Source organism: Hypanus sabinus, chromosome 21 (assembly GCF_030144855.1).
Source record: "Hypanus sabinus isolate sHypSab1 chromosome 21, sHypSab1.hap1, whole genome shotgun sequence".
Taxonomy (NCBI): domain Eukaryota; kingdom Metazoa; phylum Chordata; class Chondrichthyes; order Myliobatiformes; family Dasyatidae; genus Hypanus; species Hypanus sabinus.
In genome coordinates, this window is record NC_082726.1 from 17,490,915 (window position 1) to 17,507,739 (window position 16,825).

Consider the following 16,825-nt stretch of genomic DNA (forward strand, 5'->3'; position numbering starts at 1 on the left):
AAGTGACATGGTGGGAAGAGTTATAGTCCCGGTAGCTGGGAGAATCAGTGGGTTTGTAAAAGATATCAGTAGGTGGACTGTCTCCAGAGATAGAGACAGAGTGATTGAGAAAGGTCTGTGTGTGGGGGTGGGGGAGAGGTATTGGAATTGGACCAAGTGAATTTGAGGGGAGCATGGAAGTTGGAGGCAATTTTGATGAAGTTGATGAGCTCAGCATGGCTGCAGGAAGCAGCATCAATGCAGTCGCTGATGTAGTGTAGAAAGACTTTGAAAAACTTTGCTTCCAATTTCCACACTGCCCTCAAATTTATTTGGTCCACAGACAGTCCCTGAGTATAAGGTATTTGTTTTGATGTTACTTAACCCGCTGGTCCATCTCAGTCCTGTACGCCTCCTCGTCGCCACCTGAGATTTTGCCAACAACAGTTGTGTTATTGGCAAATTTATAGATGGCGTTTAAGCTGTGCATAGCCACACAGTCATGAGTGCAGAGAGAGTAAACAAATCGTTCAGGTGATCCTGTGTTTATTGTCAGTAAGGAGGAGCTGTTATTACCAACCCATTTTGTAGTTGATTCAGGAACAGTTATTACCCTTCAGCCTTCAAGTTTTTGAACCAATATGGATAACTTCACTCACCTCAACTCTGAAATGCTTCCACAAACTCTGGACTCACTTTCAAGGTCTCTACAGTCCTGTTCTCAGCTTTATTATTTACTTACTCATTTATTTTTATTAACACAGTTTTCTTCTTTTGCACAATGTTTGGTTGTTAGTATGTAAATTTTTATTGATTCTATTGTATTTCTTTGTTCTGCTGTGAATGCCTGTAAGAAAATAAATCTCAAGGTAATATATAGTGACATATAAGTACTTGATAATAATTTACTTGGAACTTTCAGTGATATTGCATCTGCATAGAACTGTTCTGACGGTGGGCAAATTGCAGTAAGTCCAGGTCCTTACTCAGGCTTGAGTTAACTTTAGCCATGACCAACCTGTCAAAGTACTTCATCACAGTAGATGTGAGTTCTATTGGGTAGTTGTTGTTAAGGCAGCTCACTCTGCCTTTCTTGGGTCACTGGTATAATTGTCTCCCTTTCGAAGCAGGTCTGAACCTTCAAATTCAGCAGTTATAAATTGAAGATATCCTTAAACATTCCAACGAGTTGCTTGGCACATATTTTCAGTGCCCTTTAAGATACACCATTGGAGCCTGATTCCTTGCAAGGGTTCACCCTCTTGAAGGATGTTCTGATGTCGTCCTCTGAGACCGAGATCACAGGGTCGCCAGACACTGTGTGAATTTGCTGAAATGTAATTTTATTCTCCCGTTCAAAATGTGCATAAAAGGTGTTGAGCTCCTCTGGGAGTGAGGCATCACAGCCACTTATGCTGTTAGATTTCACCTTGTAGGAAGTGATGGTCCTGCTACAGTTGTTGTGCATCCGATTGTGTCTCTAACTTCACGCACAATTGCTGTTTTGCATTTATGATGGCCTTTCGTAGGCCATACCTGATTTACAGGTCATACGGCACTGAAACAGGCCCCTCAGCCCATTGAGTCCATGCTAACTATCAAACATCGAAGCACATTTATCCCCACGTTTCATTCAACTGACCCCCAACCCCACCCCGCCCCCAGATCCGAAGACCCCCATTTCAGTGCCATTTATGTCTGTGGACAAAGGAAATGCAAATTGCTTTCAGTGATCATGGATTTCCCATGAGGTACCATTTAAGATGCAGATCCGAACACAGTATGGTCCCACAAATATTTACCAGATAATTTGTCATCTTTACATATAGAGATTAATGAGCCGTAAGACATAAGATCAGGATTAGACCATTTGCCCCATCAAGTCTGCTCACAATCTAAAAATTGTGCCATGAGAGTAGACAGATTGGTACTGAAGAGCCAGGCAAGATTGTGTGCCTGGGGCCTCTAGTGGGGATTGAACCTACCGTCAGCTAATTCAGAGACAGTAGAGGTGGCGTGGATTTTGTGTTCAAATTGCTTGACTGGGCCTGATGCCCACAACCTCCTGACTCAGGTGAGAGTGCAAATTACAGCTGAGCCTCTGCCACCGTGCCATGGCACAAGTGATCATGAGAGAGAGAGTGCTGCCCACTTGGACTTCAGCCAAATTACACGTGGTAACAAAACAAAATGATTTACAACTTAAGATGAAGGGCACAAAAGGTCTGTGTGTTCCCCTCTGCTATCTCTCATTTTTCTGGCAGCATGTAGATATTGAATAAATGCCACTTCATGTTTTTTTTGTACCTGCTAGCGAATGCAACCTGTCGAATAAAAACCTTCCATTTCTAAAGTGTTTACTCATCGAGTTTGCTTTTTCAAATTAATCATGTCACTGGCCTATTTGTGAGAAGGACGTGGGTGAGGGGAAGATGGTATCGGGACCTGTGGAAAGCACAGGCTGATTAGAAGATGGGTCAAGGAGCAAAGTTTGAAATGATTTTGCCCTTCAGAGTTTGCAGTAAGTGCTCTCTCAATCTGTGTCCTTTTATGTGTAAACCATGTATCCTATTCCCCTTTTGAGCCAGTATAGGCTTTGGTATTGTTTTGAAATTTACTGTAATTTTATGCAACACTGAAATTTTAACCCAATTTAATAAATTTCTTCACATCTCAGAGAGCAGATTTCCATAGAAAATGGCTACTCCCAGGAGTTTAGTGAGTGTATTCAAGTCCAAGGAACTTAGTGCAAACATTTTGACATTGAACAATGACAAGCATTTCAGAAATAATATTACCACTTGATTGGCTCTAATTAATGCTATCTCTGTATCAATGCACGTTCTCTTTATTTAAGTTGGATAATGTGAAATTTCATTTTAATATAGCTTCCTTTTGGAGGAAAGCTGATAAATTGCCTTTGTGATCTTATGAAACGTTAAGTCACTCTGTTCTGTGTGTGATTCACTCTAGTATGGGTGTCCAAGGAAGTCTCAGGGGCAGGAGCCAGTTTTCAACCCCTGGCAGATAAACACTGGGAGACAGGACATCCCATGGTCCTAACTGGAACTGTGCTATTAAAGGCACAAAGGTTAGTTTCAAAGTCAGTCAGTGTCGCTGGGAACTCAAGTTAATCACATTGCCAGCCTGTGTAATGAGGTACTGCGGGGATCAGACCCCAGGTTTTCAGCCTACAAGGCATAAAGACTCTTTAGAGTCATGGAACACTAAGCACAGAAACAGGCTCTTTGCTGAACTGTTCAGTCCCATTGACCCAAACTCATACCATAGCCCTCCATAACTGTCCCATCCATGCACTCAGTTTCTCTTAAATGTTGAAATCAAACTTGCATCCACCACTTCTGCTGGCAGCTCGTTCCACTGTCACTACCTTCTGTGTGAATAGGTTCCCTCCTGTATTTCCCATAAACATTTCACCTTTCACCATTAACCTGTGACCTTTAATTCTAGTCTCGCCCAACCTCAATGGAAAAACACACACAAAATGCTGGTGGAACACAGCAGGACAGGCAGCATCAATAGGGAGAAGCGCTGTTGACATTTCAAGCTGAGTTTCTAGTCCTGACGAAGGGTCTCGGCCTGCAATGTCGACAGTGCTTCTCCCTATTGATGCTGCCTGGCCTGCTGTGTTCCACCAGCATTTTGTGTGTGCTGTTGTTTGAATTTCCAGCAATTGCAGATTTTTTCGTGTTTGCTCAATGGAAAAAGCCTGTTTTCATTTACCCAATCTATACTCCTCATAAATTTGAGTACAGTCGGCCCTCCTTATTCGCGGCTTCCGCATGCACGGATTCAACCACCCGTGGATCAGGAAAACCCGGAAGTTCTCTCCCCAGCACTCGTTTGAACATGTGCAGACTTTTTTCTTGTCATTATTCCCTAAACAATACAGTATAACAACTGTTTACATTGCATTTACATTGTACTAGGTATTGTAAGTAATCTAGAGATGATTTAAGAGAACAGGCAGTCCCCGGGTTATGAAAGAGTTCTGTTCCTGAGTCCGTCTTTAAGTTGGATTTGAAATCGGAACAGGTACATCCAGTATTATTTAGCATCAGTTAGTCAAAAGTTTTTTGTTGTATATAGTACATATTTTACCTTTCTATGCATATAAAACACTTAAGAAACATACGTATTTCAGTAATTAAACCACTGCGTTGCTTAGTAATAATCGTAGCTTTCATCAGGACAGTGCCTTTCACATGCACCATTAAAATTGTTCTGATAGTTGACCGACTGTAGCCTAACGCTTTTGCAATGACTGGTGGTGTTTCACCTCTTTCCGATCGCTTTATTACTTCCGCCTTACTTTCAATCATGATCGTGATTATTTTCATGAACAGAAACACCGCGGATTCAGAGCTGTGCCAGGTCCTAAAGACCACCGCACTGAGACAGGTTAAATAAAGTCCGGGGTTCCGCTGGGTCTTAAGGACCACCGCACAGAGACGGGTTAAATAAAGGATTTGAGCATCCGCGTATTTTGGTATCCATGGGGAGTCCCAGAACCAATCCCCTGCAGATAAGGAGGGCCGACTGTATATCTGTCCAGTCTCCCCACATTCTTCTACACTCTAGGTAATAAAGTCCTAACCTGTTCAACCTTTCCCCGTACCTCAGGCCCTCAAGTCCTGGCAACTTACTGGTAAACTTTCTCTGCTCTCTTTCAATCTCACTGATATCTTTCCTGCAGGTAGGTGACCAAAACTACACACAATACTTTAATTTAGGCCTCACCAATGACTTATACAATTTCAACATAACATCCCAACTCCCGTGCTCAATACTGTACTTTGATTTATGAAGGCCAACATGCTGAAAGCTTTGTTTATGACCTGCGATGCCTCTGTCAAGAAATTATGGATCTGTATTCTTAGATCCCTCTGCTCCACTGCCCTACTGCTCGTGGTATAAATACTGCCCTGGTTTGTTCTCCCAAAGTTTGTCAGCCCTCTTTTCTATTTAGTCCAGATCCTGCTGCAAGCTTTAGTAATTTTCCTTGCTGTCCACTACATCCCCAGTCTTGGTGTAATCCACAAATATGCTGATCCAGTCAACCACAATGTCACCCAGATCATTGATATAGTTGACAAACACCAACAGACACAGCACCAATCCCTGCAGCCCACCACTGATGATGCCAAATGACCCTTCTTGACCAATCTCCCATGCGGGACCTTGTCAGAAGCCTTGCTAAAGTCCATGTTGACAACATTCACTGTCTTGCCTCGATTATCTTTCTCGGTAATTTCCTTGAAAAACTTTATAAGATTGGTTAGATATGACTGACCATGCACAAAGCCATGTTGATGATCCCTCATCAGTCCCTGCCTATCCAAATACTTATACATCTTGTCCCTTAGAATATCTTCCAATAACTTACCCACTTCTGATGTCGGGCTCACTGACCTATAAATTCCTGGTGTGTTCTGAGAGCCCTTCTTAAGCAAAACGACATTAGGGATCGTCCAATCATCCAACTTCTCACCTGTGGCTAAGGATGTTTTAAATATCTCTGCTAGAGCACCTGCAATTTCTGCAGTAGCCTCCCACAGGATCTGAGGGAACACGCCATGCCCTTGGGATTTATCAACCCTAATTTGCCTCAAGACGGCAGAAACCTCCTCCTCAATAATGTGTAGTCTTTGTATGCGTTGTGTTGGTCCTTAAGGTAAACAGCACATTTTATTGGCAAAAGATATGCATGTGATAAATAAGTCCTGAATGTGCATTAAAGCAGAGGTGGATAAATCATGGGGAATTAAGAGAATTGGGGGAAATGGAATAGTGCAGGGCTATGGTGCTGAGGCAGAAGATCAGACATAATCTGAATGAATGATGGAGCAAGTAGATAGGCTACTCCTGTTCCTAATTTTTATACTTGTACAAACGTAAATAGGGTTTGGGAGCCCAGTTTGACACAAGTTATTTGAATTATAACAGAAAAAATCCTGGAGGAATGCAACAAGTCAGTCAACATCCATGGAAATGAGCAAATCGTCGACATTTTGGGCCAAGACCCTTCTTCCAGACTTGAAAGGAAGGGGAGAGAAGCCAGAATTAAAGGGTGAGGGAAGGGGACAGAGGATAATTAGAAGGTGATAAGAGAAGGCAGGTGAGTAGGAAAGGTAAAAGGCTGGAGTTGAAGGAAATTGATAGGAGAGGAGAGTGGACCTTAGAAGAAAGGGAAGGAGGAGGGGACTCAGAAGTGATAGGCAGGTGAGAAGAGGTGAGAAGCCAGAGTGGGGAATAGAAGAAGAGGGGAGGGGGAGGGATATTTTTTAACGGGAAGGAGAAATTGATATTCATGCTAACCGGTTGGAAGCCAGTCAGATGGAATATAAGGTGTTGCTGCTCCACCCTGGGGGTGGCTTCAATGTGGCACAAGAAGAGGCCATGGATTAACATGGTGGGGCAGGAATGAAAATCAAAATTAATACATTGGCTACTAGGAAGCTCTGCTTTTGGCGGATAGAGCAGAGGTGCTCAATGAAGCTCTTTGCATTGACCTTTTGAAATTGGGTGGAAGACTTGTTGCAATCATAAGGTCCCTTCTGTAGCTGGGCTAGACACAGAGTGACTAAAATGGAAAGAGTACAATCAGCAAAAAAAATACTTCTCAATGAAGTGAAAAGTAGCCTCTGTACTGTAAAAGGTTCCTGATACAACTGCAGATGTCAGGTAAAAGAAAAGAAAAGATATTTGGTCTATGATCATATATCTGTAAACGATCTAGTGGGAACTTTGGCCCCAAATCTCCACTAGTAAAAACATCAAGAAATTTGAAATAACACACAATTTACTCCGACAGTATTGTGTAATGTTCTCAGCAGGTTATTTGGAAAAAGCAGCCAGAATGACGGAGGTGGGAAGAGAGCTGGAATGTTTGTTCACTGTCTGGCTTTTACAGAATTTCCCCCAGGGTATTCTTTGATTGCACAGAATATTGGGTCCTACTGTCAAAAGACAGTGCAATATTTCTGTGACTAAACTTGCCTTGAGAACTGATGATCATAAGGGTTACTGGTTGCTTGCATCTATTCTTTATTGTGGCTTTTGGCTCAGAGAAATACACTTCTGGATAATACAGTATTGTGCAAAAGTCTTAGGAACATACAGTTACAAGAAAAAATTTGTGAACCCTTAGCAATTACCTGATTTTCTGCATAAATTACTCATAAGATATGGTCTCTCTTTATCTAAGTCACAATAATAGACAAACACAATCTGCCTAAACTAATAACACATGAACAATTTTACTTTTCATATCTTCATTGGACACATTGTTTAATCATTCACAGTCCAGGCTAGAAAAAGGTATGTGAACCCTTGCATTTAATAACTAATAGAAACTCCTTTAGCAGCCATAACCTCCCAAACGTTTCCTGTAGCTGCTGATCAGAGTTGCACAGTGGTAAGGAGGAATTTTAGACCATATAGAACTGTTTCAGTTCATCAGTATTTCTGGGAAACTTCGCAAGAACAGCCCTCCTTAGGTCATGCACAGCATCTCAATTGGGTTAAACTCTGAACTCAGACTTGGCCATTCCAAAACATGAACTTTCTTCTTTTTAAACCATTCTGTTGTTGATTTACTCTTTTGTTTCCGGTTATTGTCTTGTTGCCTCATCCAACCTCTATTAAGCTTCAGGTGAAGGACCGCTACCCTGATATACACCTGTAAAATATTTTGATACAATTTTGAATTCATTGTTCCCTCAACATTTGATATCCTTTCATAAGCACCATTCTTGTTCAGTGTTTTTCTTATAGTGGACACATAATTAGAAACTTTAGCAAGTTCTAGAGATTTCTGCAAGTTTTTTGCTGTTGCCTTTGGGTTCTTTTAGAAAGGTCTTTAGAAATGCTTTTGTAGCCTTTTCCAGGTTCATACATCTCTACAATTCTTCTCAAGCCCTCTGAAAGTTGTTTTGATTGAGGCATGGTGCACATAATCAAATCTTTATTGAGAAGAGCAGGCTCTGTCAGCAACCTGACTTGTCCTTTTAATAGGGCAGGACACCTCCACTGCCCACACCTCCAATCTCATCTCATTGATTAGAACACCTGATACCAAATAACTTTTGTGGGAGGCTTTACCCAGAGGTTCACGTACTTTTTCCGAACCTAGACTGTGATTGTTTAAGTGGTGTACTCAGTATTGACAAGAAGTTGTTCAATTGTTTGTCATTAGTTTAGGCAGATTGTGTTTGTCTATTATTGTGACTTGGGTGAGGATCAGACCCTATTGTATGAGTAATTAATGCAGAAAGCCAGCTAATTGCAAAGGGTTCACAAACCTTTTCTTGCAGCTGTATATATAGCTAAGGTACCTGAGACCTTTGCGCAGTACTGTATTTGTCAACGTGGAGTGAAGAGTGAGTTTGCAAATTTGGCAGTAACAAAGGATGTTGGGAATGTCAAAGGTGGAAGGGGTGTGGAGCAGGTGGCAGAGAAGGAGTGCTAGGTGTGGGTGCAGACACACTCAGCACTGAGACACCAGGCAAGGTCATTTGATTCCAAACAATTGGTCTATTGATCATTACAGAATATTTCTTCTTGTGCTTCCTGCTCCATCCCCCTTTTCCCAACCATGATTCCCATCTTCTTGCCCCCTTTCCATATCAGAATCAGGTTGATCATCATTCACTTATATCATGAAATTAGTTTTTGCAACTGCAGTACAGTGCAATGCATAAACTTACTACAGTACTGTGAAAAGTCTTAGGCATTCTAGCTATACATAATGTATGTGCCTAAAACTTTTGCACAGTACTGTATTTTTGCAATTACATATTTATACAAATCGGAATGTTAGAAACTTAGGCTTCAGGTTGTCCTTGACTTTTCATCTTTGTGGAAGCAAGCTTCTTGAATGTTGTTGCAGTAGTCTGCCGTGCTTTAATATGATTATATTTTTAGATAGTACAGTATTGCAAAATCTGGACCAAGGACCCAGGAGCATGAGTTTTAATACCAACAGAGTACTTGGGTAAATTAAATGCAATCAATTATGCCTGATGTTCAGAGATGGATTTGTTGAAGGCCACCATGTGATTGCAGACTAAGATTGAAATCTTATCTGGTGTACTAATTAGGTAAGGACAAGACAAGGCTTGCCCATGCCTACCTGAGAAGGTTGTACTCATTTGGACTAATGGTGCATTAATTAGTTTTATATGTGAGGAGGAGGGAAGCAGAATGCACCTTGATGTTTGGAGCCAAGCTAAATCTAGTCCATTTCCCCTTAGACTGCGTTTATTGTCTCTTTCAGTTGTAAAGCTGACGGTTCATATAATTTAGCACTTTTTGGTGGCTTGTTCAGGTAAAGTTTAGTAGCTGCTTCAAGGTCTTACAGATTACCTTTCAAGAGGTTGTTGCTCTTTCACTTTTACTTGGAAAGGGCACTTCAGTTGATCATATTTCATAGAAACTAATAAGTATAAACAAATGAATAAATCTTAACTGATCCAGCTGTAAATTCAATCTTTTATGGTAACTGCTCACCTTCTTGCTTATCAGGTACCTGTCTAATTCCTGCCCTAAAATTGGTGTTGGCATTGGTTTACAATTATCAGATTTACAGTGAAAAGTTTAGATTTTCGAGCCATCCATACAGGTCATTTCATTTCAAAATTCAAGTATTTTGAGATGGTACAAGGGAAAAGCAATTACAATTACAGGAAAGTGCAGTGCAGGTACACAATAAGGTGTAAGGCCTAGATGAATTAGATTCTGAGGTCAGGAGTTCAACTTTAACATGCACAGAGATCTGTTCAAGAGTATTGTTATAATAGCAGGACCGAAACTCTCCTTGAGTGGTGACAGGTGCTTTTAAGCTTTTGTTTCATCTATGTGGGGGTGGGGGGGGGGTGTGGTTGAGAATATCTGGGATGGGAGGGATCTTTGATTATGTTTTTATTATGTTTTCACTCCCGCTTGAGCAAGAAAGTTTTCATCCAAGTTGATCATATGAATGGTGAAATGTTAAAACCCCAGCATTGATCTCTGAGGTGCACCACTCATTATATCTCAGCAACCAGTAAAAGTCTCATTTATGTCTACTTTCTGTTTCCTGTTAACCAGCCAGTCTTCTATTTAAGCCATTATATGACCTCATACACCATCAGTTTTTATTTTCTGCAATACAGTTTGATGTGGCATCTTATTGCCTTCTGGAAGTAAAAATATAGTATACCCACTGATTCCCCAGTTCAGAAGCTTAGTCATCTTGGTTCTGCAGCTGGTACCAACCTTTCACTATGTAAAGAACTCAATGTTCACTTCTCTCATCTCCGGCCTATTTGATAAAGGAGCTTTCAATAACTCTTGTCAAGATGAAAATGTATGACTTGTGTAATTAGCACTTTCAAGGATTGTGGGGAAACATAGAGATCCAATCTAGAGTAAATGCTAAACAAATTCTATCTGTGCTGCATTCTTGGAAAAAAAAGGCAAATAGTGACCATTGCACAGGCAGTTATAAGGGCAAGTTAGCTGGATAAACAGCATCAAGCCTCTCAAAGCACTTAATCCAGTGGCACTTACATCTACTGCGATGAAGTACTTTGCGAGATTGGTCATGGCTAGAATTAACTCCTGCCTAAGCAAGGGCCTGGACCCGCTGCAATTTGCTCAGAGGCACAGTAAATCTACAGTGGATGCAATCTCACTGGCTCTCTGCTCAGCCTTGGATCACCTGGATAATAGTGATACTTGTGTTAGGCTGTGGTTTATTAACTACAGCTCAGCATTCAACGCAATCATGCCCTCTGTTCAAATTGACTTGGGCCTCTGTGCCTCCCTCTGCGTCTGGATTTTGACCTCCTCACTGGGAGACCACAGTCAGTGTGGATTGGAATTAACATCTCGCTGACAATCAGCACTGGTGCATCTTAAGGATGCGTGCTTAGCCCATTGCTATATTATCTCTATACTGTGCGTGGCTAGGCATCTATACATTTGCAGATGACACAACTATTGTTGGCTGAATTTCAGGTGGTGACGAGGAGGCGTACAGGAATGAGATAGATCAGCTGGTTGAGTGTTGCAGCAACAATCTTGCACTCAACATCAGTAATATCAAGGAATTGATTGTGGACACCTCTGGAAGGGCAAGTCCTCATTGAGGGATCAGAAATGGAAAGAGTGAGCAGTTTTAAGTTCTTGGGTGTCAACTGTATCTGAGGAACTATCCTGGGCCCAGCACATTAATGCAATTGCAAAGAAGGGATGATGTGCACAGGATCGGAGAAAGCTGCAGAAAGTTGGAAACTCAGCTAGCTCCATCATGGGCACTAACCTCAAGGACACCTTCAAAAGGTGCCGTCCATCTTTAAGGACCTCCATCGCCCTGATGCACTCTCTTCTCATTGCAGCCATCAAGGAGGAGAAACAGGAGCTTGAAGGAGAGTTTCAGGAACTGCTTCCTCTCCACCATCCAATTTCTGAATGGACAATGGATGCATGAACCTTTCCTCAGTATTTTTTCCTTCTCTTTTTGCACTACTTATTTAATTTACTTTTTTATATATACTTATTGTAATTTATAGTTCTTATTACGATGCACGGCCACAAAACAACATATGCCAGTGTATTAAACCTGTCTGATTCTGATTGTTGTCTCCTCTAGAGAATCAGTCTATGATGGGATTTGGAGGTTTGATGGGATCCCACACTTCAAGAGAAAAGAGATCATAAGGTGTTCATGGTGCATGATGGAGAATGGAGACACTTGGAATCATACAGCTTCGAAATTGTACCATTGTAACTCATAGATTTACAAATTGCCACAGTTCATTCAAATCTCCATTGGGTGATTTGGTCATGTGAGATGCTACAAACCATCACTGCCAATGGCAGCAATGGCCTGTAACTGCATGCGATGCTATTGATGTTCTGATCAATATTTAGCATTTACCAGTCTGAACATTGACTTTCAGATTGGCTGCTCAGTTTCCTAGTCACAATGGTTGCTATTCTTGAAGCTGAAAATGGGAAAAGTCTGTAGTATAAATGGAGAGAATGACTTGATTCCCTACTTGAGTCTCGTGACAGGTGCTATATGTAAATCCAAGTCTGTCTCTCTCTTCCCCCCTTCCCCTCCCTACCCCCTCTCTCTTCCTCCATCCTCTCCCTTTTTTTTTTGCACCTTGGCCTCATCAGTAAAGCAAGCAGTCAGTTGGTCTCAGGTGACCCTGCTTTCAGTTACTGTAGGCCAGTAGAATTGTTCTTCTCTTCTTCAGCTACCCATCAATTTTCGATGATGACTGAGGCCTGGGCAAGGTTGTATGGAAGACCTGCAGTTGCTCATGCTGCAAGACTCCCCTCTCCATGCCACCGATGCTGTCCAAGGGAAGGGCATTAGGAGCCATACAACGGTGTCGTCGCAGAGCTATGTGTGGTTAAGTGCCTTGCTCAAGGACACAACACGCTGCCTCAGCCAAGACTCAAGCTAGCGACCTTCAGATCACCAGACTGACTCCTTATCCACTTGGCCACGCGCCACACAGTAGAGTTGTATAACACAGTAACAGGCCCTTCGGCCCACCATATTTATGACACCTATCATACTTGCCTATTCTGATCCTGTTTGCTCTCATTAGGTCTGTAAACTTCTGGGTCTTGGCAATTCAGGTACCTGCCTGGGTGCTTCCGAAATATTGTGAGAACATCTGCCCTCACGACCTCTTCAGGAAGCATATTCTAGCCTCAACCCACCCTCTGTGTGAAAATAAGATTCCCCCTCAGGTATGCTCTGAGCCTTCAACCTCTCTCTTTAAACCATATCCTTGTACCTTGGACAAGGAATACCACAGAGAAGACCTTAGACCGGGGGTCGGCAACCTGCGGCTCCCGAGCCATTTGTGGCTCTTTCACCTCTGTGCTGCGGCTCCCTGTGGCTTTGGGAAATAATTGGTCAGTATTTAATTAAAATGTATTTTATGTTAGTTTGTTAGCTTTTGAAATGTAATTATGGTGATCTTGTACATTTCCTGCCACATCCGAAACGGCTCACAATTAGCCGGCATTCCGGCTAAGGGAGATAGCCTACGGGGGTTTGTGAGTACGCGTCTTTTGCAGCATCTGCGTCCATGGGGGCTGGGTTGAGGGAGGCTTAAAAGCAAGGCTGTTTAGTTCGAATAAAGCTATCTTTGACTGCAGTTTACTGACACCGCTACAACGTGTTTTTATCGCTGGCTGTCCAGACGGAAGGTGCTGAAACGCTTTGTCGCGTGTCTGGAAGAAGTGAAAACTTTCCTGGGCAGCAAAGGGCTCACCTTTCCTGAGCTGGAACAGCCAGAGTGGCTGGAAAAGCTACACTTCATGGTAGACATGACAGCGCACCTGAACACGCTGAACACAGCTCTTCAGGGGAAAGGACGTACAGCCCTGCACATGTTGGAGGATGTTTTGGCATTCGAGCGCAAGTTGACAGTGCTTGCCAGAGATTTACAGAAAGGCACTTTGTCTCACTTCCCCAATTTGAGAGAGTTCAAACAAGGTCACGACATGATAATTTCGGAGTATTTACATTCTGCAATCATCGCAATGCAAACATCGTTTGGGAAACGCTTCTGTGAGTTCAGAGAGGAAAAAAACACATTATCCTTCCCGGTCACTCCCTTAAGCATCGATCCTTCCCTACTGAATACGACCGCATTGGCAGGTGTGAGTCAACCTGATCTTGAGATGGAACTGGCCGACATAGCCGACAAAGACATATGGGTGTCCAAGTTTAGACGCTTGACAGCAGACCTTGAAGATGTTGCCCGTCAGGAGGCCGTTCTTGCTCAGAAACACAAATGGAGTGATATTGAAAACCTCACAGATGACAGCTTGCGATCCTGTGTAAAGATGAAGGTGACATCATACAGCCCTGATGTGCAGACGCTGTGCGCTGAGGTCCAGGAGCAGAAATCCCATTAACCAAGTATGATAAATATTTTAATTGCCTATTATTTTACTTATATTCATATTTTTTCATAGTTCAGTGAAATAGTCCTTTCATTTTTCAGGATGACAGCTGGCTGACGTTATTTTTGGTTTGCTGCTGGCGGAAAATTTAAGTTCGGCGTTTTTCATAAATACAAGAAGGACTCAAATAGACATTGAATATTTTACTTAAAAGTAACTTTCAACCCAACGTCTTTTTTTCGGAGTTCAAAATGTTTTTGTTGCATGCAGAAATGTAATTTCGTTTTCTCTGCAGGAGTTCATCAATTTCATAAATGCAACACATTATAGTTTGTTTATACATAGCATAAAGGCAAAAAAAACGTTGTATGCAGTGTTATTTCATTTTAAATGTCAAACGGGTTTTGCGGCTCCCAGTGTTTTCTTTTCTGTGGGAAACGGGTCCAAGTGGCTCTTTCAGTGGTAAAGGTTGCTGACCCCTGCCTTAGACCTTGCTTTCTGCAAGATGACCAATTTTTTTTGTATTGTTTTTTGCATTGTTTGCAAACCTTTTAGCTTATGTTGGAGTAGCATAGATAAATGCAAAGGTCAGCTTGGCAGTGGTGAGCTCAAGGACCTGTTTCTATGTTACATGGCGCCTTGACTTTCAGCTGCAAACTGCTGCATATTGCTCTCTGATTGGTGACTAGTGTGTGGCAACCAACCAATGAGCAGATAAAGACCTTCACCACACTGAATATGCCCCCTCCTTGCTCTGTTTTTAAATAGCCATGATTTTACAAGTACAGCTTCCCTACTTTTTCCTCAAAAGAAGCACTATCTTCCACGCCTGCTCAAACAGCTCTGAAGGATATGTTTGGTGTCAGTAACCTGGGTGGTTTACAGATAACAGTGTTATGTTCCAGTTGCCAACTTGAAAGCCTTGGTCCTTTGCCTGTTGTTTGCGAATCTGAAATGGTGAGAACCGATTCTTTTTCTGAATTGTGTCATGCTTGCCTTGCGAAACTAGTAATGCCTGTAAAGTGCAGCAGTGGCTGTTTTAGTAACACCGAAGCCACTGTGGGTGTGCAGAAAGTTGAGGTTTTGGTGGAGTACAGTCACTGGGGCTCTATTGCTTCTCCTTTACATGCTGATCACCTTATCTGTGGGCACGTACCGGTAGTGCAGTTGTTTTTCTACATGACTAATAATTCTTAGAAATCACTTGTAAAAAATATCTGAATGAAACTGTCATGCTTTTTTCTATAGGTTGAATGAAGCAAGACTTGTCTGTACTGCTCAACGAGTGCACTTGTCTGTTACAGCAGGTATTTGCCTACAAATGAAACTCTAATGTAGGAACCAAGGGAATCAGTTACTACTTGCAAGTTTCACCTCTCCTTAAGCATCCATTCCCTCACATGTATTTGCTCTGTCCTTAAGACAAATGGTGGGAATTATCTTCGAAGGCAGGCCAGTTGACAGTTGACATTTTGGGTCAAAGCACTAGCATCAGAATCAGGTTTAATATCACCAGCATATGTAGTGAAATCTGTGGTCTTTGCAGCAGCAGTACAATGCAATACATAAGAGGAAAAAAAATCATGAATTACAGTAAATATATGTAATGGTTAAATAAGTAGTGCAAAAAGAAAAAAAAAGTGAGGTAGTCCTGACGAAGGGTCTCAGCCCAAAACATTGACAGTGCTTCTCCCTGCTGTGTTCCACCAGCATTTTGTGTGTGTCGTTGTGAGATGGTGTTCATGTGTTCAATGTCCATTCAGATATTGGATGGCAGAGGGGAAGAATCATCGAGTGTGTGCCTTCAGGCTTCTGTATCTCCTTGATGGTCACAGTGTGAAGATCCTAGAGGAAGGGTCTCGATCAAATGTCAACTGATTTACAATGGGAGCCTGTGGACATGTAACTCCATTGTGGCTGTCTGTGAAAGATCTTTAAAGGTCAAATAAAAAAACCCTGCAAAATTAGCTTTTTTTTCTTTATTTCATTTATAAGCAAACTACTCAAAATATATTACTGTTTCAATTGAGTGCATCATTTAGGTTTCTTAATTTTTAAGAATAATGCTATCATTAAGCAAGCAATAAGTGCTGGGATGTGATCTTATCTACCTCCAATACACTGATTTCCATCAATCTGCCTGAAGATTTCCGGGATTTCCTGTTTACTCACGAACAAAAAATTTTGGCAGCTCCAATTCTGGAAGAACTTAGACAAAGCCTTTGCATGAACACACATCTGGCAGCTGTCCTTTGTCTAGAATGGTCTGGAACTGAGGGATTGATTGATTTCAATTTCTTGCAGTCTCATATAACTATTCTAAACGAGGAGTGGCCTGTAGTCACTCCAAGTGAACAGTATCGCCTAGCTTTTAACTAATAACCAGCTCTTAACAGGCTTTTATCCATAAAGGTAGTTAACAAAAATGACGGTAAACGATCAATAAGAGCCCCTAGTTTTGAGCCTTGGATTAATGGTAGTGTTCTTCCTGTTGTGTTAAAAGTCTGTGGTGGTGTGCATGATCACAGAAGTGCTATCTCTGGATGGCCTAGATAAGATTGCATAAAATGTTAATGTATTAGAGTTTGTTCTGCAGTAGCAACTGGCTGATGTCTGTGAAATGTAAGCTCAGTGTACCAGTGATTATTTGCGATATGAATTGGTGTAATAATAGCAATGTTCATGTAAGTGAGAGGAAGAGAACCTCAATGTCAGTCTCTGCTTTCAGTTATCAGGTAGTAGTACCAGTGTGGCACCTCAGTGATTGACCAGGCCATATTTGTTACCATCCATAAAACTGGTCAGAGGACATAGTGATGGGCTTCCTTTGAGCAGTTTGGCTTTTACAGATGAGTGGGTTGAGACCTCATGGAAAGTAGGAGAGAGGATTTAAGAATCAGAAAAT

General features: G+C 41.8%; 1 protein-coding gene across 7 annotated transcripts in view; it reads left to right on the top strand.

The window, feature by feature from the left end:
* The window catches only part of ptpn9a (protein tyrosine phosphatase non-receptor type 9a), a 248,321-nt gene that overhangs the window by 62,770 nt on the left and 168,726 nt on the right, over nt 1-16,825 (top strand). The window contains exon 1 of one of the 7 annotated variants that reach the window (XM_059946072.1): nt 15,169-15,227. The exons of the other annotated variants lie outside the window; for them this stretch is intronic. Within the exon in view, the coding sequence (XP_059802055.1) occupies nt 15,174-15,227 (54 nt within the window). The 5' untranslated portion in view covers nt 15,169-15,173. Of the gene's footprint in view, nt 1-15,168; nt 15,228-16,825 lie in introns of those variants that run through there. 7 annotated transcript variants of the gene reach the window in all.